The 24,017-nt window shown below is 41.9% G+C and overlaps 1 protein-coding gene across 2 annotated transcripts in view; it reads left to right on the forward strand.

Annotated features, from left to right (window-relative positions):
* Positions 1-24,017, forward strand: part of UFSP2 (UFM1 specific peptidase 2) — a 66,873-nt gene that overhangs the window by 7,283 nt on the left and 35,573 nt on the right. The window contains exons 2-7 of one of the 2 annotated variants that reach the window (XM_056559840.1): positions 10,379-10,457; positions 12,490-12,670; positions 12,757-12,820; positions 14,441-14,598; positions 15,804-15,996; positions 18,519-18,665. In XM_056559840.1, the coding sequence (XP_056415815.1) occupies positions 10,379-10,457; positions 12,490-12,670; positions 12,757-12,820; positions 14,441-14,598; positions 15,804-15,996; positions 18,519-18,665 (822 nt within the window). The remainder of the gene's footprint in view (positions 1-10,378; positions 10,458-12,489; positions 12,671-12,756; positions 12,821-14,440; positions 14,599-15,803; positions 15,997-18,518; positions 18,666-24,017) is intronic. The other variant, XM_056559843.1, reaches the window with a different exon arrangement.

Genomic DNA, 24,017 nt, shown 5'->3' on the forward strand with positions numbered 1-24,017 from the left:
GTGGATAAGCAGCCCCAAACAAGTTCCAAAGATATTCAAGCTGTCCTGCAGGCTCAGGGAGTCATCAGTGTCAACGCAAACTATCCGTCGACATTTAACCCCTTAAGGACCCGGGGTTTTTCTGTTTTTGCATTTTCGTTTTTTCCTCTTTGCCTTTAAAAAAAATCATAACTCCTTCAATTTTGCACCTAAAAATCCTTATGATGGTTTATTTTTTGTGCCACGAATTCTACTTTGTAATGACGTCAGTCATTTTGCCCAAAAATCTACGGCGAAACGGAAAAAAAAAACATTGTGAGACAAAATTGAAAAAAAAAAAGCCGTTTTGTAACTTTTGGGGGCTTCCGTTTCTACGTAGTAAATTTTTCGGTAAAAATGACACCTTATCTTTATTCTGTAGGTCCATACGATTAAAATGATACCCCACTTATATAGGTTTGATTTTGTTTTACTTCTGGAAAAAATCATAACTACATGCAGGAAAATTTATACGTTTAAAATTGTCATCTTCTGACCCCTATAACTTTTTTATTTTTCCGCGTATGGGGCGGTATGCGGGCTCATTTTTTGTGCCGTGATCTGACGTTTTTAGCGGTACCATTTTTGCATTGATAGGACTTATTGATCGTTCATTCATTTTTTCATGATATAAAAAGTGACCAAAAATGCACGATTTTGGACTTTGGAATTGTTTTGCGCGTACGCCATTGACAGTGCGGTTTAATTAACAATATATTTTTATAATTCGGACATTTCCGCACGAGGTGATACCATATATGTTTATTTCTATTTTTATTTACACTGTGTTTTTTTTATGGGAAAAGGGCGGTGATTAAACTTTTAATAGGGGAGGTGTTAAATGATGTTCACTTTTTTTTTTTCACTTTTTTTTTTTTTTGCAGTGTTATAGCTCCCATAGGGACCTATAACACTGCACACACTGATCTTTCACATTGATCGGTGGTTTCTCATAAGAGACCACTGATCGATGATTCTGCCGCTTGACTGCTCATGCCTGGATCTCAGGCCCTGAGCAGTCATTCAGCGATCAGAAAGCGAGGAGGCAGGTAGGGACCCTCCTGCTGTCCTGTAAGCTGTTTGGGATGCCGCGGCGAAATCCCGAACAGTTCCCGACATGCTTTCACTTTAGTTGAACGCCGTGTCTAAAGGGTTTATAGTGCCGCGGACTAGGGATCGACCGATATTGTTTTTTTAGGGCCGATACCGATAATCGGTGGAGGTTAGGGCCGATAGCCGATAACTTATACCGGAATATCGGTATAAGTTATCGGCTATTTATCCCCCCTCGACACCGCTGCAGAGCATTTATTTAAAGCGGGCGCTTTAAATCAATGCACTGCAGTGGCTTTTGCAGGGCCATAGGCCGCCGCCGCCACCACCACCCGCTTCTCTCCCCCTACCTGCCAGGGTGGTCCGGGCCATCCATCCTTCCTTCCTGTAGTTTCGGGTGGCATTCCGGGTGGAGGGTGAACCGGTCCGGGCTGTCCTCTTCTCCACTCCGGGCAGGCTCCGGTCTAGTACGCTGCATAGACGCCGCTGCGCAGTGACGCCCGTGTGCAGCGACGCACCTGACGTCACGGCGTAGCGGCGTCTATGCAGCGTACTAGGCCGGAGCCTGCCCGGAGTGGAGAAGATGACCCCGGAGAAGGACAGCCCGTACCGGTTCACCCTCCACCCGGAATGCCGCCGGACACTACAGGAAGGAAGGATGGCCCGGACCACCCCCATTACGGGTAAGTTTAATTTTTTTTTATTGACTCGGAGGGTGGGGGAGCAAAAATCCATACCGGGATCTTCCTTGCTGAGTGTGCTGAGCTCCATGCAAGCACATGACAGGCCTGTGTGTGTGAGGAAGAAGTGTCCACCAATCAGAGCTCAGCTGGCAGAGGGAGGGGGCGGGGTTAGCTCTCTCTCCTCTCGCTCTCTGCATATCATAGCACATGCGGGCTTGGATAAATACCGGCCATTGCATTACTGGTATTTTTTGGTCAGCTGGTCAACTATTCCTCTCCACAAGTTTTGATGAATCTCCCCGTCTTTATATATGGGATGAGAATCTACTGACAAAGTGTGTAGCCAACCATTTCTGGGCATAAAACTCTGTAAGGCTAGGATTCCACTGCGATTTTTGTGGCATAAAAATGCCAGAAAAAATGCGTTTTTACCTTTTGCGTGGAATTTGGCTTTTTTGGCCCCATTTTACAAAATAGTTGGGTACCAAAAAAATTAATAAAAAAAAAAGGATGCAGTAGGGATGTAAAAATGTATTTAACTAAATGTTTATTTTTTATAACAAAATTTAAAACATTTTTTTTATAGAGTGTGTGTAACTGTTTTCTCTTTTTTTTTCCCCACATTTTTTGTGTAGTACTACTACTCCCAGCCTGGAACACACTGTTCCATGACGGGAGTAGTAGTACCTATACTATAGACATATCGCCCGGATTTCAGTCTGACACCCGATGCGATCGTCTATAATATAGCAGAGATGCGGCTCTATACAGCGTTCGCACCTCTGCTCTGTACTCTGAGTGATGTTCTATTCACATCACTGGCGGTTCATATTTTCTGCCCAGAGCTGTGATTAGCCAGATGGTTGCAGCCAATCACAGCTCTGAGGAAAATATGAATGAATGAGTGGCCGGCCCGGAGTACAGAGCAGAGCAGGGATGCGAGCGATGTATACAGCTGCTCAATCTCTGCTATAGACAGGACGATCACAGTGAGTGTCAGTAGTGACACTCGCTGTGATGTGTCATTAACTGCAGGTACTACAGTGTCATTTCTGACACCTGCTACGATCTGTCTATTAATGCAGGTACTACAGCTCCCAGCATGGAGCAGAGTGTACTCCATGTTGGGAGTAGTAGTACTTGTAGTTAAGGAAAGATCACAGCGGGTATCACTCCTGACACCCGCTGTGATCCTCCGGTATAATGTATGGATGCGGCCGGCGATCTCCTATGGTCCCCTGCACGGCCGTATATATACACATTCCGATTTCTCACAGAGAGCTTTGATTGGCTGGAACCAGCTGGTCAATCACAGCTCTCTGCGGGAAATAGGAATATGTGTATATATACGTCAGGGCAGGGGACCATAGAAGAGCGGCCGCCGCATCTATACATTATACAAGAGGATCGCAACAAACCCTGGCGATCTGTCAATTAGTACAGGTACTACTACTCCCATCATGGAACAATTAAAAAAAAAAAAGGGAAAAACACACACACACACTACATTTTCATTATTGTCGGCTACATTTTTAGTGCCCTACCCGCCCACATAAATTGATCCCTGTTTAAAAATGAATAAACATTTCGTAATAAAAAAGATAAATTTCGTTATATACAATTTTTTCCATCACTACTGTATCGTTTTTATACATTTTTTATGGTACCCTACGAAATTTTAATAAAAAAGGTGTCTCCATAATTTTTTGGGATTGTTAAAGTCCAAAAAAGAATAAAAACCGCCTGCAAAAACGCAAAATTTAAAACCAACATGGCGAATCTGGCATTTTGCAGTTTACTATTGACTTGCAGCTAACATCTGGACATGGCGTTTTTTCACTGAAAAAACACCGTGCGAGAGATTTGGCGTTTTTTACGGCGTTTTTGCAAAAAAAATAAAAACTCAGTGGAGTTCCAGCGTAAGGCTGCATTCACATTATGTTTAGGCACTAAGGCTGCATAACCCGGCGCCAAAACCCATTCCCACAGTGACTCCAGCCGGCTCATTTTTGCCCTGTATCCGGCTTTTTGACAAGACTTAAAACCGTGGTATACTATGGTTTTAGGTTCGATCACAAAACTGGATATGGGGCATAAATGAGCCGACCAGAGGCATTATCTGACACCGGTTGGCTGGGTTCCAGCGCTGGTCCCGCTGGGATATGGGAGCTCCTGGTTTTGAAATTTCCCAGCCGGACCCAGCAGCCGTGGTGCCAAAACGTAATGTGAATGCAGCCTAAGAGAAAGCAGTCTGGGGGGCGTCCAGGGAAATTATTTTCATTTGGGCCCTGTGGTTTCCAACTACGGCCCTGCACATACCCCACACTGGATTGTACACTTAGGCAAGAGCAGCACTTTGGAGACCTTTACACAAAGTCAAATAAACTTAAGGGATACCATTCTGTCTAGTTAGGATGCATAGGCTCCCATCTTTATTATACTCACAAGAAGGTTTGCCATGTCTCCCAGGTACACAGCATGCATTCCATTCATTTCTATGTGCCCAAGATGCCCAAGTGCTGTACTCTGGACTTTTCGGAGCTTCCATTGAAAATAATGAAGTTAGTGTCGTCTACAGCACACGCTTTTCACTGAGCGCCGGGTCTCATCCCGGAGATCGCAGGGGGGCTCCAGCAGTTGGACCCACCACGTTCAGCTTCTTATCTCTTATCCAATGCATAGGGGAGAAGTACATTTTTGCCATAGTTCTCCTTTAATCGGCCAGAACACACCCAAAATCGGTCCCAGCCAAACTTTGCTTTGCATCCTGCCATTTCTCACAGCTGCTCTTTTTCTGCCTGCTTGCAAGGAATGAAAGAATCAAAGAATGGTTTACAAAAAAAAAGGAACTATATTTATTAAAATGTTTGTGTAGGGGTATTTTTTTAACCTCCCATCACTCACAAAGAGTGTACGGTAACACTTAGGACAGGAAAAACCTCCAGAGGGGAGGAAACCTGTAGGGAATCCATGGCTACTGTATTGCCCTTCCTCTGAACATACTAAAGGAGGTTACCTCTATAATTTGGGCAAATTAAAGGGGTACTCCGATGAAAACCTTTTTTCTTTTAAATCAACTAGTGGCAGAAAGTTAAACATATTTGTAAATTAGTTCTATTAAAAAAATCTTAATCCTTCCAGTACTTATTAGCTGCTGAATGCTACAGAGGAAATTCCTTTCTTTTTGGAACACTGATGACATCATGAGCACAGTGCTCTCTGCTGACATCTCTGTCCATTTTAGCAACCATGCATAGCAGATGTATGCTGAGAGTAGCATGGTGGCTCAGTGGTTAGCACTGCTGCCTTGCAGTGCTGGGGACTTGGGTTCAAATCCCACTAAGGACAACAATAAATAATGGGCAACTGGTCAACTTTTCCGCTGCACAGGTTAATACATCTTTCCCAATGTGTATAATTATTATTTGCCATTTTTTTTCCTTTGGTTTTTCCCCCCTGCTTTTCTCATTACAAGTCATGGGATTCTTTCATCATGTGACTCAAGGATTTCTATTGAAAAATTGGGAAGAAAAGCGCCAAAAATAAAAAATAAAAATAAAAAAAAACTCAGCATCCCACAAATTGGATAGCATAAAAACACCATAAAAGGATGTCTGGCGTTTCGTATATACCCTATTGATTCCATCCCAACATGTGCCCGTTGCGAGCTCTGTGTTTTTTTTTTTTGACAAACACGCCAAGTGTAATCCCAGCCTAAATGAATGTTTTCACAATAGCTTGGAATATACTGCAGGCGATGCTATATATTTGCATAGCTGCGGCGTACAGCACGTTCTGCATTTATGTGGTGGTTTTCCTCTATATATGGCTTTCTGCGCTGGTGATTGCAGTGGGCACTTACTGGGTGTGCTTTTCTAGGTGCACAGTTTATGCTCTGATTTATGACTTGCAACTTTTTTGCACAACAACCACTCCTGCCGTGACCAGGCTGATTGAGCCAATGACCAAGATGCTGCAGTGAATGGCTGTGACACCCGTCATGTCCATTGAAAGCAATGGTTGCTTTGTTTGCCTGTGTCCTACAGAAGGTGTCGGTCACTGAGAGAATGCAATGGGATGCCTGCTAGGGTTACCACCTTTCTTGCAAAAAATACCAGCTGTGTATAATTATTTATATATGTGTGACATCACAGGAAGTGATAAAAGAGGTACAATTCATATGCGGGGGTCTGAAATGGCACAGGGGGATCAGAGGGGGGCTAAAATGGCACAGGGGATCAGAGGGATCATGCTCGCATCATGCACTGCAGGTCACGGCTGCTATCAGCAGCCAGGGACCCGCCGGTAATAGCGGACATCAATGATTGCGCTGATGTCTGTCTTTAAACCCCCAGATGCCGTGATCAATACAGATCACGGCATCTGTGGCAATGTGGGCATTGTATTGGATGATTGGATCGCCTGCGGCACCGCTGCGGGGATCAGATCATCCAAAATGGCGGCCTTAGATTCCTTTACCTGCTTCCGCCGCTCTCCAGAGAAGATTGCCAATAATACTGATCAGTGCTATGCCTATAAGAAAAAAAAGTTTACAAAAATGTAAAAAAATTCCCCATCCCTCCCCATTAAAAAGGTAAATCACCCATTTTACCCCCAAAACGCGTAATAACAAAATTAATAAACATATTTGGTATCACCGTGGGCGTAAATATCCGAACTATTGAAAAATTTTAATGATCCCGTAAATGAACGACTTAAAGGGTAGCTCCCACCATCCTATTTTTTTTTTTTTTTGTCCCTGCCTATTGCCAATCTATCCCTAACCCCCTCCCTGCTTTTAATTTTAATTTTTATTATATTAAAAATGCTTTTTGTCTGCCTGGCAGTGTGCTCACTACCAGGCAGACTTCCCCAGCAAGGCACCACTTCACTGATGCCTGCTGGGGGGGACTTCCGCCCTTAGTTCATCTACACAGGGTGCCTCCAGCTGTTTCATCACTACAACTCCCAGCTTGCCCTGACATCTATTGGCTGTCAGGGCATGCTGGGAGTTGTAGTATTGAAACAGCTGGAGGCACCCTGTGTAGATAAACTATTAGTTAGCCTATCCCCTCCGTCTCCCTCCCCCCCCGCCGCGCCATACCCCGTTCCCTACATCACAACACCCCCCCCCCCCCATTACACTTACTGCAGAGTCTGGCAGCGGGCGTGCAGGGACAGCGGAGGCGGCGATGTGCGGGAGGAGTGGCCGGGGAGCCAATGCGCTCGCTCCCTGCCTGTCTGATTGACAGGCAGGGAGTGAGCACAGGCTGAATGAAAAAGGACCGATGCCCGGCTGCATCGGTCCTTTTTCAGGCATGACGTCACGCCAGGCTGCAGACGGCCACTAGGAGGGAGACCCCTAGTGGCTGGTTTTCAAATGTAAATTAAACAATTTTAATAAAAAAATAAATAAAAATAAAAGTATATTAGAGATATGTTGTAGTACATAAGTACTACAACATATCAAAAAATAAAGTTGGTGACAGTGCCCATTTAAACGTTAAGTTCAAAATTGCTGTGTTTTGGTCACCTCACGCAAAAGTGGTACTAAAAAAAATGACAGGTCATGGCACAAAAATTGGAAAAGTTATAGGTGGTCAAAATAGGGCGATTTTAAACAAACTTATTTTGTAAAAATGTTTTAAAAGTAATAGAACAGTATGAAACCATGTGTATCATTCTAATTGTATTGACCCACAGAATAAAGAACATGTAATTGTTACTGTAAAGTGTACAGCGTGAAAACAAAACTGCTTATGCATAGCACAGAACAGTATTAGCAATCTGATGATTGCTATAAATAGTGCCCTAAGGGGACTAAAGAAGTATATGTAAAAATAAGTTTTAAAGTAGGAAAAAAGTGTGAAAAAGCCCCTCCCCCCAATAAAGATTTAAATCACCCCTTTTCATCAAAAAAGTGTAAAAAAAAAAAAAAATTATAAAAAAGAGATTTAGTATCGCCGCATGTGTAAATGTCCAAATGGCATAAATGTAAGCGGCGTAAAATGTAAAAAAAAATATATATATATAAATTTTTGGGTCACATCACATTGCAAAAATGAATTAAAAGCGATCAAAAAGTCACATATACGCAAAAGTGGTACTAAAAAAACTACAGATCATGGCGCCAAAAATTAGCCCTCACACATGCCCATATATGGAAAAATGACAGTTAAAGGTGGTCAAAATAGGGCAATTTTAAACGTACTGATTTTGTAAAAAAAAAAAAAGTTTGAGATTTTTTAAAAGCCGTACATAATAGAAAAGTATGTAACCATGGGTATCATTTTAATCTTATTGACCTACAAAATAAAGAAAACGTGTCATTTTTACCGTAAAGTGTACAGCGTAAAAATTAACCCCACCCCCCAAATTAGAAAATGTTGGGGGGTTTACCATACATTTTAGGGTAAAATGAGAGATTTCATTACAAAGTACAATTGGTCACACAAAAACAAGCCCTCGTATGGGTCTGTGAGTAGAAATATAAGAGTAATGAATTTTAGAAGACGAGGAGAAAAAAAGTCTAAATATGTGAGACTTTTTTGCGACTTTTGCTTTAGAGGATTTTTAGAACATGATGCATTCTAGTCGATTTTAGACGGGAAAATGCATTGGTGCTGAATTTATCAATGTCGACTTTTCGGCGAAAAGTTGCATCAGCGAAAGTACACTGAAATGTCAGACAATACTGAAGCAGGTTTAAATACAGTCTAAACCGTAGATCCCAAAGTCCGTGTGCAGAATTTATCAAGAGCCGTGCGACTTTTGATAAATAAAGCGCACAATAGACCGGCCTTACACGCTGTATGTTGGTCTATATTGATGCGGGAAATACAGCTTTGATAGCCAGCCCCCCACACTGCCTGCTTATAGCCGCTGGTCAGCAGGAAATCCGCTGGCAGGTAGTTTAGCTCTTGTGACTGTCAACGTCAAATACACTGCGAATGCACTACTTGTGACCTTACCATAAAGGGGTATTCCAGTTTTTTTTCTTCAGCCTTTGAACCCATGATGCCAAGTTATAATATTGTGTAATATGCTTTTCTTTTAAATCAGATGATTTATTTCATTATAAGAGGATTGTTAATTTATTTTTTTTTTTTACGAAGCAATCTGGTTGCTATGGACAACTACACCACTCTTCGGCTTGCTTCACACCACGTTTTCTTAAATACGGTTCCCGTATACGGTTTGGAGGAGGGGGGCGGGGCTTAATCGCGGCGCCCGCACTCAGCCGTATTCGGGAACCGTATTTAATGCAAGTCTATGAGCCGACCGGAGTGAACCGCAGCCTCCGGTCGGCTTTGTTTTCGGCCGTATGCGGTTTCCTGACCGCAGGCAAAAACGTGGTCGACCACGTTTTTGCCTGCGGTCGGGAAATCGCATACGGCCGAAAACGAAGCCAACCGGAGGCTGCGGTTCACTCCGGTCGGCTCATAGACTTGCATTAAATACGGTTCCCGAATACGGCTGAGTGCGGGCGCCGCGATTAAGCCCCGCCCCTCTCCTCCAAACCGTATACGGGAACCGTATTTAAGAAAACGTGGTGTGAACCCAGCCTTCCTTTTCTTCACAGCTTTTCATAAATCTCCCCCCATTATGTCATAAGTCACATAAGCACCATGGAGGTGTGGCTATGCTGCAGTGGGTGGGTGGATAATAGAGTGAGATGAATTTGCTCAGGTAATGCTATCCACCCACCCACTACAGCATAGCCACGCCCCCTGGAGACCATGTGACTTATGACATTTTATGGGGAAAATGATCAAAACCTGTGCAGAGGAAAAGTTGCCAAGTTGCCCATAGCAACCAATCAGATTGCTTCTTTTATTTTTCAGATGCCTTTTTTTTTTTTTTTTTTTTTTTTTTTTTTATAAAAGAAGCAATTTGATTGGTAGCAACTGGTCAACTTTTTCTCTGCACAGAATTTGATAAACCTCCCCCATTATCTCTGGCCAAAATGGAATGCTGGAAAAGGTCAGAGACAACAAATATATAAAATAAGTGAAATAGACATGTATTAGACCATATTACAACTTGGCATCATGGGCCCAAGGGCTTAGGAAAAAATCCTGAAATACGGTACTCATTTAAATGGTCCAGCCTTTGGCTGTCCGGGGCATGCTGGGAGTTTTAGTTTTGCAGCTGCTAAAGGCACACTGCTGTATGGGGGACATGTATCATTGTTTTCCTTGGATATTAAATAATGATATAATATTAATATAATATAATTTTTTTTTTCATTTTTCACATGTATGTCTACTGTACTGTAGTATGCCTATGCCTGTCAGTTTTACACTGATAGGCATCGTACAGCTGATCACACTCTGCCTCAGGTGATAGGCTGAGTGGCAGTGTGATGTAATGGGCCCATGCACCATGAAGAAGGCCGGGCCTGGGTCTTTTACAGCTGTTATAGCCTTTTACCAGCTGAGGCAGGACAATGCTGCGGACTGCGATTAGCTGAGCGCAGTGTGATGTGTTGGACAACAGAAACCAGAAGATGACTGGGGCTGAGGGACAGGATACAGATTCCAGCAGCAGAGTTCTCCTTTAATGTGGTAACAGTTACTTTTTTTTTGTGTTTTGAAATATATTTTTTCTTTTTAACTCCATAGGTTATCTCAGAAGCTCCAGAAATAATTTTTAGGATACGTGGTGGGTTAAGTCTGTCTTTTCCTTTGGCAACAGCGGATGGTATGTTTTTATTTCAATTGATCAAAGATCTTTAAGGCGAGGAGGAAAAAACAAAAATGCAAAAATAAAATTGGCGTAATGGGGTACTCCCATGGAAATGTATTTTTTTTTTTTTTTTTAAATCAACTGGTGCCAAAAAATTACATATTTGTAAATTACTTCTATTTAAAAATCTTAATCCTTCCAGTACTCATCACTCATCAGCTGCTGTATGCTCCAGAGGAAGTCCTTTTCTTTTTGAACTTCTTTTCTGTCTGACCACAGTGCCCTCTGCTGACATCTCTGTCCATGTCAGGAACTGTCCAGAGCAGGAGCAAATCTCCATAGCAAACCTCTCCTGTTCTGGACAGTTTCTGACATGGACAGAGGTGTCAGCAGAGAGCACTTGTGGTCAGACTAAAAAGAACTATACAACTTCCTCTGAAGCATACAGCAGCTAAATACTGGAATGATTGATTTTTAAATAGAAGTAATTAACAAATATGTTTAACTTTCTGGCACCAGTTGATAAAAAAAAAAAAAAAATAGTTTTCCTCCAGAGTACCCCTTTAAAGCCAAAATGGGCTGTGTCCTTAAGGGGTTAAGTGGTAATACCTTACAATATTTTTAAAGGTTATGGAAGACACTTTTTTTTGTACTAGTCTGTTTATTGTAATTTTATAGGCATTCGAGGGGGGGGGGGATTTATCAATTTATCATTGGCTGTTGTCTTCATTTTGATGTATACATTTTTTTTTTTCCGCATGCGCCTTAAAGGGGTACTCCACACCCCTAGATATCTTATTCCCTATCCAAAGGATAGGGGATAAGATGTCAGATCGCGGGGGTCCAGCTGCTGGGGACCCCCGGGATCTCGGCTGCGGCTCCCACCGGCAACGCTGGAGGCTTCGGATCCCGACCACAATGGCAGAAGAGCGTGACGTCACGCCCCGCCCCCTCAATGCAAGTCTATGGGAGGGGGCGGAGTAGAGACGTCACGCTCTTCCGCCATTGTGGTCGGGATCCGAAGCCTCCAGCGTTGCCGGTGTGAGGTGAAAGCCGTGCAGGTGGGTGCTGAAGCCAAGATCACGGGGGGGTCTCAGCAGCGGGACCCCCGCCATCTGACATCTTATCCCCTATCCTTTGGATAGGGGATAAGATTTCTAGGGGTGTGGAGTACCCCTTTAAGACACAAAAAGAACATACACACAAGGGCCAATGATACATTCAACTGATTTGTACTTGTTGTAAGTGAATTTCTATGCACTGACTTCATGTTGTGTATGTGCTGGGCTTATACTTCAACATGACAGTCTGAGCCTATAGGGCAGTCTGCCAAAGCATCATGGGAGATGTAGTCCAAAACCTCTGCATTGCTAAAGGTTGCCGTTGCTAGCTGTAGAGCTTCAGTATAAATCATGGAGGAGGGACAAAGCGGAGGCCTGAGCGGAAATATGATTGCACAGTGGATTTCAGACAACCTCATTGTCTTTGCTGCCTGTACTAGCATGTATCTAAGTGGTGGATAAAAGTTGGACCACACGGCTTAGCGTTTTATTCAGAGTTTATAAATGGTGCATGTGAACTGCAGATCTAAATTGTGTCTTTAGCGCTCTTATTTATTTCAGGAATTTAAAGGGGTATTCTGACTTTATACATCTTATCCCCTATTTAAAGGATAGGGGATAAGATGTATGATGGCATGAGTCCCGCCGCTAAGGACCCCCGCCACCTCGGCATTCTGTGCCGGACACTGCCTCCGAGACGGGGACGTCCACAACCACGCCCCCACCCCCGTGATGTCACACCTCCTCCATTCATGTCTATGGGAGGGGGTGTGGCGGCCGCCACGCCCCCTCCCATAGACATGAATGGAGGGGGCGTGACATCACTAGGGGACGTGACTGTGACGTCACTTCCCCGTCTCGGAGGCAGCGATCGGTACAGAATGCCGAGGGCTGCACAGAGATTGCAGAGGTCCAAAGGATAGGGGATAAGATGTATATATCCAGAATACTCCTTTTAAATAAAAATCCTTTGTTTCCTTACATAGAATCCTCCTGTAAGAAGGCCTTGGCAAAAGAGCTTGGTAATCTGTCCTCTAAGCTGTCTGAATCTCTGGTCTTCCACGTCAGCCGCTCTTCGTTGTATATATGGCCTAACACCGGAGTCAACACATCACCCGGTGACCTGACGGATAGTTCTCCTTATAAAGATGTCTTCAGCTATATCCAGTGAGCCTAATGTCGTCATGTATTTTTCCGTAATAATGTTACTCACAATTTTTTCACAATTCAGACATGGTTTTACATTTTTCCAGGAGTGATGATGATGAATCTAGACGGAGATCTTCAAAAAAGAAAGAGAAAAAGTTCCAGGATACGGTATGAAGCATAAGCTGTTATTACCACACCTCTTTATTTGTCCTTTGCTGTTATGTGGGATTCAAGAACATTAACTGGAATGCAACGTAATATGAATTATTCTCCTGGAGCTTTTCAATGATGAGTGGAGGCATTGGTGGTCTGCAGGGCATTGTAGCCCCTTTTGTTTGGGGAATCGATTGGTTCATGGATGAATGCTATGTTTTTTTTCATGTGAGAATATAAATGTGGGGGAAATTTCCCTTTTTAACAAGATGTAATGAATTATTGTACTCATGTACTATTGGAGTTCAGTGTAAATTTAGGGGAAAAAGTAGGAGGCATATCACTTTTTTATAACTGAGAGGCAAAATATTTTCACCCTATTTACCACTTTCGGCCAAGTTATCAAAAAGTGGGCGTGGTTTTCAATTTTTTCGCAGTCAGAGTGTGTTGCTAATCTACAAGTGGATCCTCGAAAAAAAAAAAACTTGGCACAATTCAAGTCAAGCTGCTAAAAGTGAATTGCAATTTATGGGCCATGCCACGTTCCAGACTCGTTCACGATCCACAGAAATTAAAGGGGCACTCTGGTGGAAAACCTATTTTCTTTTAAATCAACTGGTGCCTGAAAGTTAAACGGATTTGTAAATTACTTCTATTAAAAAAATCTTAATCCTTCCAGTACTTATTAGCTGCTGAATACTACAGAGGAAATTCTTTTCTTTTTGGAACACAGAGCTCTCTGCTGACATCACGAGTGCAGTGCTCTCTGCTGATATCTCTGTCCATTTTAGGAACTGTCCAGAGCAGCATATGTTTGCTATGGGGATTTCCTCCTACTCTGGAGTTCTTAAAATGAACAGAGATGTCAGTAGAGAGCACTGTACTTGTGATGTCAGCAGAGAGCTCTGTGTTCCAAAAAGAAAATAATTTCCTCTGTAGCATTCAGAAGCTAATAAGTACTGGAAGGATTAAGATTTTTAAATAGAAGTAATTTACAAATCTGTTTAACTTTCTGGCACCAGTTGATATATATAAAAAATATATATATATTTCCACCAGAGTACCCCTTTAACAAACACAATGGCGCAGAACTCTAATTCAGAGTAGTGTTTTATTTTTTTTATTTTTTATTGATTTATGTCTCCGATATCACATGAGATTTGATATATGTATAACAGAGGGTCCTTGCTTCAGGCTTGGCTATGGACGTGGGCGCAATGGCTCCGTACTCTGAATAAATCAAATATGCTATAATGCTGCTTGAAAATATACCACTTGAAAATAAATGAAGAAATAACAACTGAAACAGGTCTGTGAATTCCTCTTTTCAATTTATTGTACTGTCGGACCCTCTGTCATACATACCGGTATATAAAGTGTACGTTCCAGAGCAAGGTGGAGCTCAGAAGACAGAGTGTACGCTTCCTGCAAGGCATTCTGAAATATAATAAAACACATGAAACACATGAAATTTGAGCCATGAATTAATAAAGGACCATTTTGCACTGAATTGGAATGCTACGCCATTGTGTTTGCTGATCGAGATATATATATATATGTGATAGGTGTTTTCCATTAGACTGTTTTGATATTTACCAGACGAACAACTGAAATGCATTCTGTATTGATTGTCAGCAGCAGGTGGTGAACCTCAGCCCCATGTTTGAAATGTCTACGTCTTCTACGGCAGTGACTCCGACAATGGAATACAACACACAGTGTCATCATCTTGTGAACATCACGTTGCCTATGGATATGGCTGTGTCTTTTCCCGCGGAGGAGACGTGGGACAGGTCAGTATACATATACAGAATGTTGAATGTCCAGATTACACTACAGTATAACTGAAAAGACAAAAGAAAGAGGAGCCCAAACCTAGTTGGTTATCATGATTGACAAGTAGAAAGGAAACTGGAGATCATTTACGCTTACCAGAGTTGGTTATGCTCAGAGCATAACATCTACCACAGCATGTCACTAGAGCAGGTCAGCAGCCTTAGAGTACCCAATCCTCCCAGGAAGTCGGCAAATGGCAGTAGGTTCAGTAATAAATATAATTCTCCAGTAAAGACGCTTCTCCCATAAAATGGTGTAATTTATGTCATATTCCTTTACATAACAGGAAGAGTAGTAGCACTTTCAACGCCGTAAGGCGTTGAAAGTGCTACTACTCTTCCTGTTATGTGTATGACTATGAAATAAAGAACACCATTTTATGGGAGAAGCGCCTTTACTGGAGAATTTTATTTATTAATGAACCTACAGATTACACTACAGCCCTTCACTGACATACTATGTTAGGGTACAATCAGATGAGCGGATCCACAGCATATTTTACGCTGCAGATCCACCACTCAAAGACCCCTACAGGGTGCCTTTTAGATGTGCGTGCTCGGAGCGGCCTTACGCGCTACAAACAGACACACTGCTGCAATGTGTGAGTTGCCGCGCATGCGCGGTGTACTCGCACACATCGCGGCCGCTCCCCCTGCTCCTTGAGCTAGGCCGAGAGTAGCCACAATGTGCAAGTGTACTGCGCATGCGCGCGGCGACTCGCACATCGCAGTGTGCCTGCTCGTAGCGGCGGATTGCCGCTCCTAGTAGGTACCTGTAAAGGAACCATACAGCATTCCTTCAGCGGGGGATGCGCAGCTTAATACGCGCTGGGGATCCGTTCGTGTGAACGTACCCTTAGGCTAGTTTCAGACAATTAAAAAGTGGCCTAATTTTTGTGTCCATATTATGGCTGAAAGTTATGGTCTGCCTGCAGCTCTACTCAACGCAACTGAAGAAATCATAGGGATCAATGGTGCTTCACTAGACCCACAATCAGACAGGGACTTGATGCCATAATACACATACCAAAAAAAGCATCCCTAGTACACTCGTCTGAATATAGCCTGAGTGCAGATATCTCCAGAAAGAGAAGAGAGAGAGAAACTACAGCAGTCCTAGAAAAAACATCTATTATTTTGTTTTTTGTTTTTTTCCTGAGCAGGGTACAAAAGATCCTTGTAACCAAACTAATACAACAGCTGGCGGACATGGAGAGGTGCCTGATGAAATATATGAAAGGAACCGCCATTCGTGTGGCAGAACCATTTCATTTCATGTTACCAGGAAGAGAAGAACTTGTCACTGTGGTTTATCCGTCAGGAGTTGCAGAGTCTCAGCTAGAAGATTATAGAAAGGCATGTTGCATTTAGTGATTTTTCTGGTTAAAAGCCTATATATATATATATATATATATATATATATATATATATATATATTACATGAAAGGGGTTGTCCACTTTCTATTGTTTTTCTGTTTATGTATAGAACAGGAAATAATAGTTTTCTTATATGCTTGGATTATGAATTGTGTGTGTGTTAGGTCACATGACAGTATGATGAGTCCTATCAGACAATGGTTGCATTTACACAAGAATTTTATGTGTGGTATTCCCTTCTACTGTACAGAGATGGGGGTTACAACAGAAAGAATAAAGTCATCAAAATGCCAATGCATGTATATTAGAAAGTGTAAGATTCCTTATTCTATAAATAACGAAAACAATAAAAAGTGGGCAACCCCTTTAAGAAATTATGGTATGAACTTTTTTTTATTAATAATACTATCTTGGATCTGTCTTCACAAAATGTTTCCAGGTGCGCTAGGCCATTATACTAAACGGCACAAAGAAATGCTGGACCATTTGTCTAAAAGCCATTGTATTCATGACCCCAGCACGGCCCTCGCTAAGCGAAGACTGAAAGCCTCTGCATACAGAGGCAGATGGTCACAGCATGCCCTAAAGGGATTGTTGATGTTTTTGTTTTGTTTTATTAATTAATTTCTGTCAGTAGGATTTTAAATTATCTTTGCACATAATTTTGCAGCAGCCAAAAATTAGTCTGGAATTCTGATTAATGTATGACAGTTTTGACTGTTAAATGACTGCCAGGCATTTATGGCATATTCTGGATATGCCATAAATGTTCCAGATGGGAATACACCTTTAACCATCCCAAAAGCTTTTTTTTTTTTTTTTTTTTGTGCGTGTGCGGCGAACAGGCCCAAAGAGGGTTCGAGCCCAACTGACACCACCAGGTCGTGGTGGACCACATGGTCTTGAATGGGGTACATTGGGGATCTTGTATTTTACTGGGGAAAAAAAATATGGGACATACACTTTTTTTTTTTTTCTGCTTATCTCCCATCGTTCTGATGGACCAGCCAATGGAGCTCCCATTACCTGAGCACGACAGCAGTGTGATCGAGCCCTTAAAGAGTACCTGTCATGAGCTTGATACATTTTTTTTATCCTCACAGTTCACTCCTCCCATCATGACAAACCACCCCTGCCTTTATTTTTATTATTATAATTTTTTTTTTAGTTTTCTACGTTGATATTGTTCTGTATTTTTTTGCTCATTCCCAGCCAACTCCACAAACTGCGAAGGGGTGTTCCCCAGCAGGCAAGACCTCATCTGATGTACTACAGGGGAGAACTTTCTCCCTCAGGCTGAGTTCACGCCACGTTTTTGCAATACAGTTACCGTATACGTTTTCAATTTGAAAACTGTACGGAACTGTATTGAAAACCGTGTGCATTGACTCTCCATTGAAAACCATATGCCAAAAGATGCATCAGGTTGTGTCCGTTTTGCATCCTGTACGGTTTTGTCAGTCTTTTTCCTGTACCCAAAGCCGTAGCCTACCACGGTTTTTGGTCCGGGTGAAAAACCGTATTGAAACGTTAAATTTTTTTTTTAGTAGCATGGGAGTCAATGGGAACCGTACGGAACAGTATGTGCGTACGGTCCCATCCGGTTTTCACCATACAGTTTGACACTGCACAGTTTTTTCTTGGAATTTCAATCAAACAAGTGAAACTTGGAATGAAAAGTTAAAAATTTATACTTTTTTTTTCTTAAAAAAACGGATGCAACCAGACATAATTTCTCAAACCGTATACGGATTCAAATTTGTACACACGTTTTGATACAGTTTAGCCCGGTTTTGAGGAAGCCGTTTTTCATTCAAAAACCTGGTACGGGAACTGTATTGCAAAAACGTGGTGTGAACCCACCCTTACTCTGCTGCACACAGCCAAGAGCAGTTCAGTGTGACATGGGCTGTCATTGGCTGAGACTGCACAGACACCCCTCAGCTCTGCACTGAACTCTGCTGTGTGTAAACTCTGCCCAGCTGCTGCAAAAGGGAGCTGAAATATCTAGCACAATATTCAGCTCTATGCAATGAAGGCATCATGGCTTTACATCCTAGCTCAGCTCAAAGAGAAAGGGAGCTGAAATATTCAGCTCTATACACTATTTACACTGTGCTGCGCTGAGATCCCATCTGCATTTCCTGACTTGTCTCTGCCAGGCTGCTACAGGAGACACTTTGCAAGCAGGACTGCAGGCAGGGCCGGAAGGAGGACCCCTGTTGGCCAACCTTTTAGGGGTTAGTTTAACACACAAATGTACAAAAAAAAATGTAAGAAGTATATTAGGAAACAAATTCAAATAGGCTAATCTATAACATATTAATTTCTGTTGCCAATGACAGGTACTAGTTAAGTCAATGGTCGGCCGACAAGTGGTTTAGTCAGACTGTTTGGTCAGATGTTCCAGTTTATTCTTAAAAGGTGATTATTAGAAACATGGGCCTGGGACTAGTGGTGCATCATATATAAGTATCTTCTCTCTTTTATCTGTTGTTTAGGTATTACATGGTGAGTTTAACCTCCCCCTTGACCGACCGTATTTCAGAAGAGCCAATGCCTATCATTTTCCAGATGAGCCATATAAAGATGGATATCTCCGAAATCCACATGTACATCTGAACCACCCAGCTCTAGAGGGTGGCACTGTAAGTACTGCTGTGACTGTAAAGCGCGCACACACACAACTGTAACATTACCAGAATCATTTTACTTTAACCCCTTAATGACTCAGGATGTAAATGTACTTCCTGGTGCAGTGGTACTTAATGCACCAGGACGTACATTTACGTCCTGTACATGACCGCAAGCATAGGACCGATGCTCGGGTCATGCGTGGCAGGCCCGGCTTCTATCAGCAGCCAGCCAGGGACCCGCCGGTGACTGTGTACATCAGCGATCGCACTGATGTGTGCCATTAACCCCTCAGATGCCGTGATCAATACAGATCACGGCATCTGCGGCAGTGCGGCCATTAAAATGGATGATCGGTTTGCTCGCATCGCTGCCGTGGGAATCCGATCATCCAGCATGGCAGCCAGAGGTCCCCTCACCTGCCTCCGGCCGTCTCCAGAGGTCTTCTGCTCTGGTCTGAGATCGAGTAGACCAAAGCAGAAGATAACACTGATCAGGGCTATTCCCTATGCATAGCACTGAACGGTATTAGCAATCAAGTGATTGCTATAAATAGTCCTCTATGGGGACTATTAAAGTGTAAAAAAAAAATTAAAAACATTGGAAAATCCTCTCCCCCAATAAAAATGTAAATTGTCCCTTTTTCCCATTTTACACCCCCCCCCCAAAAAATTAAAAAATTATAAAACATTTGGTATCTCCACGTGCGTAAATAACAGAACTATTAAAATATGATGTTAATGATCCGTACGGTGAACGTTAAAAAAATTCCAAAATTGCTGCTTTTTTTGTAACATTTTATTCCAAAAAAAATTTGATAAAAATGTATGTATGTATGCAAATGGGGTATCAATAAAAAGTACAGATCACGGCGCAAAAAATTAGCCCTCGTACCGCCGCTTATACTAAAAAATGGAAAAGTTATAGGTCCGCAAAATAGAGGGATTTTGAACGTACTAATTCGGTTAAAAAGTGTATTTTTTTTTTTTTTTATAGAATTTTTTTTCCATTTATCCTATGTCCATCTTTGCATTCATTATATATTGTTTATTACATTGCTTGTATAGTTATGGCTGCAGGTGTGTGGAAATTTTATAAAAAAACTTAGTGTCCACGGGACTAAAATGGAGCTAAATCTACTTGTTCCTCATGACGATCCACTTGTCCGGGCCAATTTTTGCTTTTTCACTCATTTTTTCCTCCTCACCCTATAATAGCCATAACTACCTACTATAATGATACCTTTTAATTCTTTCATAACTTACCGTATGCTCCGAAACAGAAAAATAAAATTGGTGAAGTAAAATTGAAATGGTAAAAGATAATTTTGCTAATTTGATGGTTTTCTTTTCTACGCCATTTACCTTGTGGTTGAGCTAACATGTTATTTTGATACTGTAGACCGGCCTGATTACAGCAATACCAGATTTGTATAGTTTCCGACATATTTTACGAATAAAAAAAAAAAAAAAAAACAGAACTTTTTTCCATTTTTTTTGTCTTTTTCTGACCCATGTAGCTTATTTTTTTTCCCATACGATGGCTTATTTTTTGCTCCAAAATCTTTTATTTTTTTTTTGTATCGGTATCATTTTGGTATTGATCTGGCTTTTTAATCGCTTTCAACTTTTTCAAAAATTGCAATTCTGTGGTTTGGTATTTTTTTTTTTTTTTTTTTTTTTACATTTACATCATTTACCATACAGGATACTTAATGTTATATTTTAATAGTTCGTACAATTACACACGCAGTGATACCACATATGTTTATTTTTATTATGTTTACATGGTTTTTATATAGGAAAAGGGGGTGATTTGAACCTTTTAATATGGAAAGGGTTAATTTGCGTCTTTTAAACTTTTTACTAAAACATTTTTTTTTACACCATTTTTTATTAGTCCCTTAGGGGACTTTTAGGAGGAATCATTAGATTCCTCATACAGATCTATTGAACTCCATTGATCTGTGTGCTCTGCGATCCATTGATGGAGCTTAGTCCAGCCAGGATCTATCAATGACAGATCCACAGACACCAGGGAAGCAGAGGTAAGCCCTCCGGCTACCTCTACAGTGGATCGTCCCACATTCTTTGCACATTTTTGTGAGGCTGTTGTTTGGACACTCCCCAGAGATCAGGAGGCTGTTGTTGGGAGGTTTTCCCTAGAGATCAGGAAATAACACCTTTCTATTAAAATCAATTAATTAATAATACAGATCACACAACAGTTTTTAACTTTGACATATTTTTTTTTTGTCAAAATTAAACACCATTTTATTATTTAGTGGTCCAGTAGTGTTTATTTTTTTTGGAGAGTAATACGACTTATCTAGCTGCTTTTTTTAATCTACATTAGAATAGGACAGCTCCACCTTTTGGAGAACTTTTCATGTACAGTTGTAACATGCAGTAAGATTTGTAATCGCACTTTTAATACTTTTCCTGTACCTATAGGCTATATTGCAGTTGAGGTTCTAATGCTAGGGGGTAACAGACATGTCAGTATGCACCATCACCCATATGCTTTGTAGTAAATGATGCTGACTGATCCTTGCAGGGGCATGGAGATGTTATCACTGCCAGAGCCAAACTTTTGTGACTTGACTAGATAAAAACCAGTAATTCACAGTTATGTCCACTTAGGGGAATACTTTGAGTACCAGAGAGTACAATGATTCACAGAGGGGTACACACTTTAAAGTATAACTTTTAATCAGACAGGTCTAAAACCAATCATTAGCACAGGCCCCACAACAAAAGCCAGTAATTGGAGTTGACACCAGATCTAAAATATATAGAACAGACCACAATGGATGGAAATATGTCCATATGGGGGATAATGAGGAGAGCAGGGTCCCACAATGGTGCATAAATCACCCTAGAATTCCCTATCGGGGAGATGTAGTGTGGACTACTCCTGCTCCCACAGGGACTGTCGGGGTACTCGCCCTAAAAAGAGCGACCCCTGCCCCGGAATATCCCTTTGACTACGCCCTATAAATCCCTGGCAATATAGCACATGCCCTTGCTCTGGTATATCCGACGCGTTTCTACCACATCAGTGGGTTCCTCAGGGGTTAACCAGGCAACTTACAAAGAAATGGAATCAATATTCCCAATATACAGTTACAATAATATCAAAAATTTTCAAAGTAAGGGCTACCACCAAATAGAAATTACAAAAGTATTTACAGTTTTAGCAATACCATGAGTGTACCTACAGTTGAGCACCTATCCAGTTCAGGCAGTACTGGTGCTAATAGTATCTGTTGTCTACTGGCAAAGAATGCCAGCAGATGGCTACTCACGGTTACCACGGGTTGCCGCAGTGGCGGTACTATTAGCACCAGTACTGCCTGAACTGGATAGGTGCTTAACTGTAGGTATACTCATGGTATTGCTAAAACTGTAAATACTTTTGTAATTTCTATTTGGTGGTAGCCCTTACTTTGATAATTTTTGATATTATTGTTACTGTATATTGGGAATATTGATTCCATTTCTTTGTAAGTTGCCTGGTTAACCCCTGAGGAACCCACCGATGTGGTAGAAACGCGTCGAATATACCAGAGCAAGGGCATGTGCTATATTGCCAGGAATTTATAGGGCGTAGTCAAAGGGATATTCCGGGGCAGGGGTCGGTCTTTTTAGGGCGAGTGCCCCGACAGTCCCTGTGGGAGCAGGGGTAGTCTACACTACATCTCCCCGATAAGGAATTCTAGGGTGATTTATGCACCATTGTGGGACCCTGCTCTCCTAATTATCCCCCATACAGACATATTTCCATCCATTGTGGTCTGTTCTATATATTTTAGATCTGGTGTCAACTCCAATTACTGGCTTTTGTTGTGGGGCCTGTGCTAATGATTGGTTTTAGACGTGTCTGATTAAAAGTAATATTTTAAACTGTGTACCCCTCTGTGAATCCTAGATAAAAACCAGGTGCACCAATGATTATCTAAAATGTAGTTCTTGTTCATCTGCCCATTTTCATGCAGTTGGTGTGCTGAATGGAAATTGAAGGCGGTTATGAGCAACATTATTTCTCCAGGTGAAACAAATGGTATAAATGTGCTTCACCTGTACAAGCAATGTGCACAAAAACTGCATTTTACAATATGAGCATTACTTATTGTGGTTTATTTTAATAGGTATAGTGATGTTGTGGGAGATTTATCAAACTGTTTAGACAGTTTGAAGTGGTCTAAATTTGTCTCTCAGAAAGTTTGTCAGTTTTGTGACTTTTATGCGACTTTTGGTTTAGAGGTTTTCTCTTCCCAACAAGCATATCGGTCTATAATAGAGCACAAAATGCAGTGGTCATTAATTTATCAACTGCGACTTTTCCTGAAAAGTCGCATCAACGCAAACTAAGGCTGGCTTCACACCACGATTTGAGTGTCCGCTGCACAGATACAATTTCAGAAGCTCAAATCGTCTGAAATTGTATTTGTGCATGGACCTGTACGGGCCCATTAACTATTATGGGGTTGCGGAACCAATCGTAGTCAGCTAGTGACTACAATCTGGTCATTTTCTCCACATATCAGATTTTTGACATGGACTGAAAATTGTGGTCTGCCCCGATTTTCAGTCCATGTTAAAAATCTGATATGCTGAGAAAATGACCAGATCGTAGTCCCTATCTGACTACGATTGGTTCCGCAGCCCCATAATAGTTAATGGCTCCGTATCTGTCAGTACCTATCCATGCACAGATACGATTTCAGGTGATTTGAACTTCCAAAATCATATCTGGGCATCGGAAGGTCAAATCATGGTGTGAAGCCAGCCTTAGCTGAAACCTCAGATCATGCCGACCCAGGCAGTAATACAATCTAAATAAGTGGTGGGAAGTTCGTGTGCCAAATTTATGAAACAGCATGCGACTTTTGATAAATTTGTTGCACACTAGAACAAAAACTCAGCAAATTTTAATGTCTAAGCTACTGTGAATAAATCTCCCCTGTTGTGTGTGTCTGTGTAAGGCTGGGTCCACACTACGTTTTGTCCCATACGGGAGCGCATACGGCAGGGGGGAGCTAAAATCTCGCGCTCCCGTATGTCACCGTATGCGCTCCCGTATGCCATTCATTTCAATGAGCCGACCGGAGTGAAACGTTCGGTCCGGTCGGCTCATTTTTGCGCCGTATGCGCTTTTACAACCGGACCTAAAACTGTGGTCACGGTTTTAGGTCCGGTTGGAAAAGCGCATACGGCGCAAAAATGAGCCGACCGGACCGAACGTTTCACTCCGGTCGGCTCATTGAAGTGAATGGCATACGGGAGCGCATACGGTCACATACGGGAGCGCGAGCTTTTAGCTCCCCCCTGCCGTTTGCGCTCCCGTATGGGACAAAACGTAGT

Source organism: Hyla sarda, chromosome 1 (assembly GCF_029499605.1).
Source record: "Hyla sarda isolate aHylSar1 chromosome 1, aHylSar1.hap1, whole genome shotgun sequence".
NCBI classification, from domain to species: Eukaryota; Metazoa; Chordata; class Amphibia; order Anura; family Hylidae; genus Hyla; species Hyla sarda.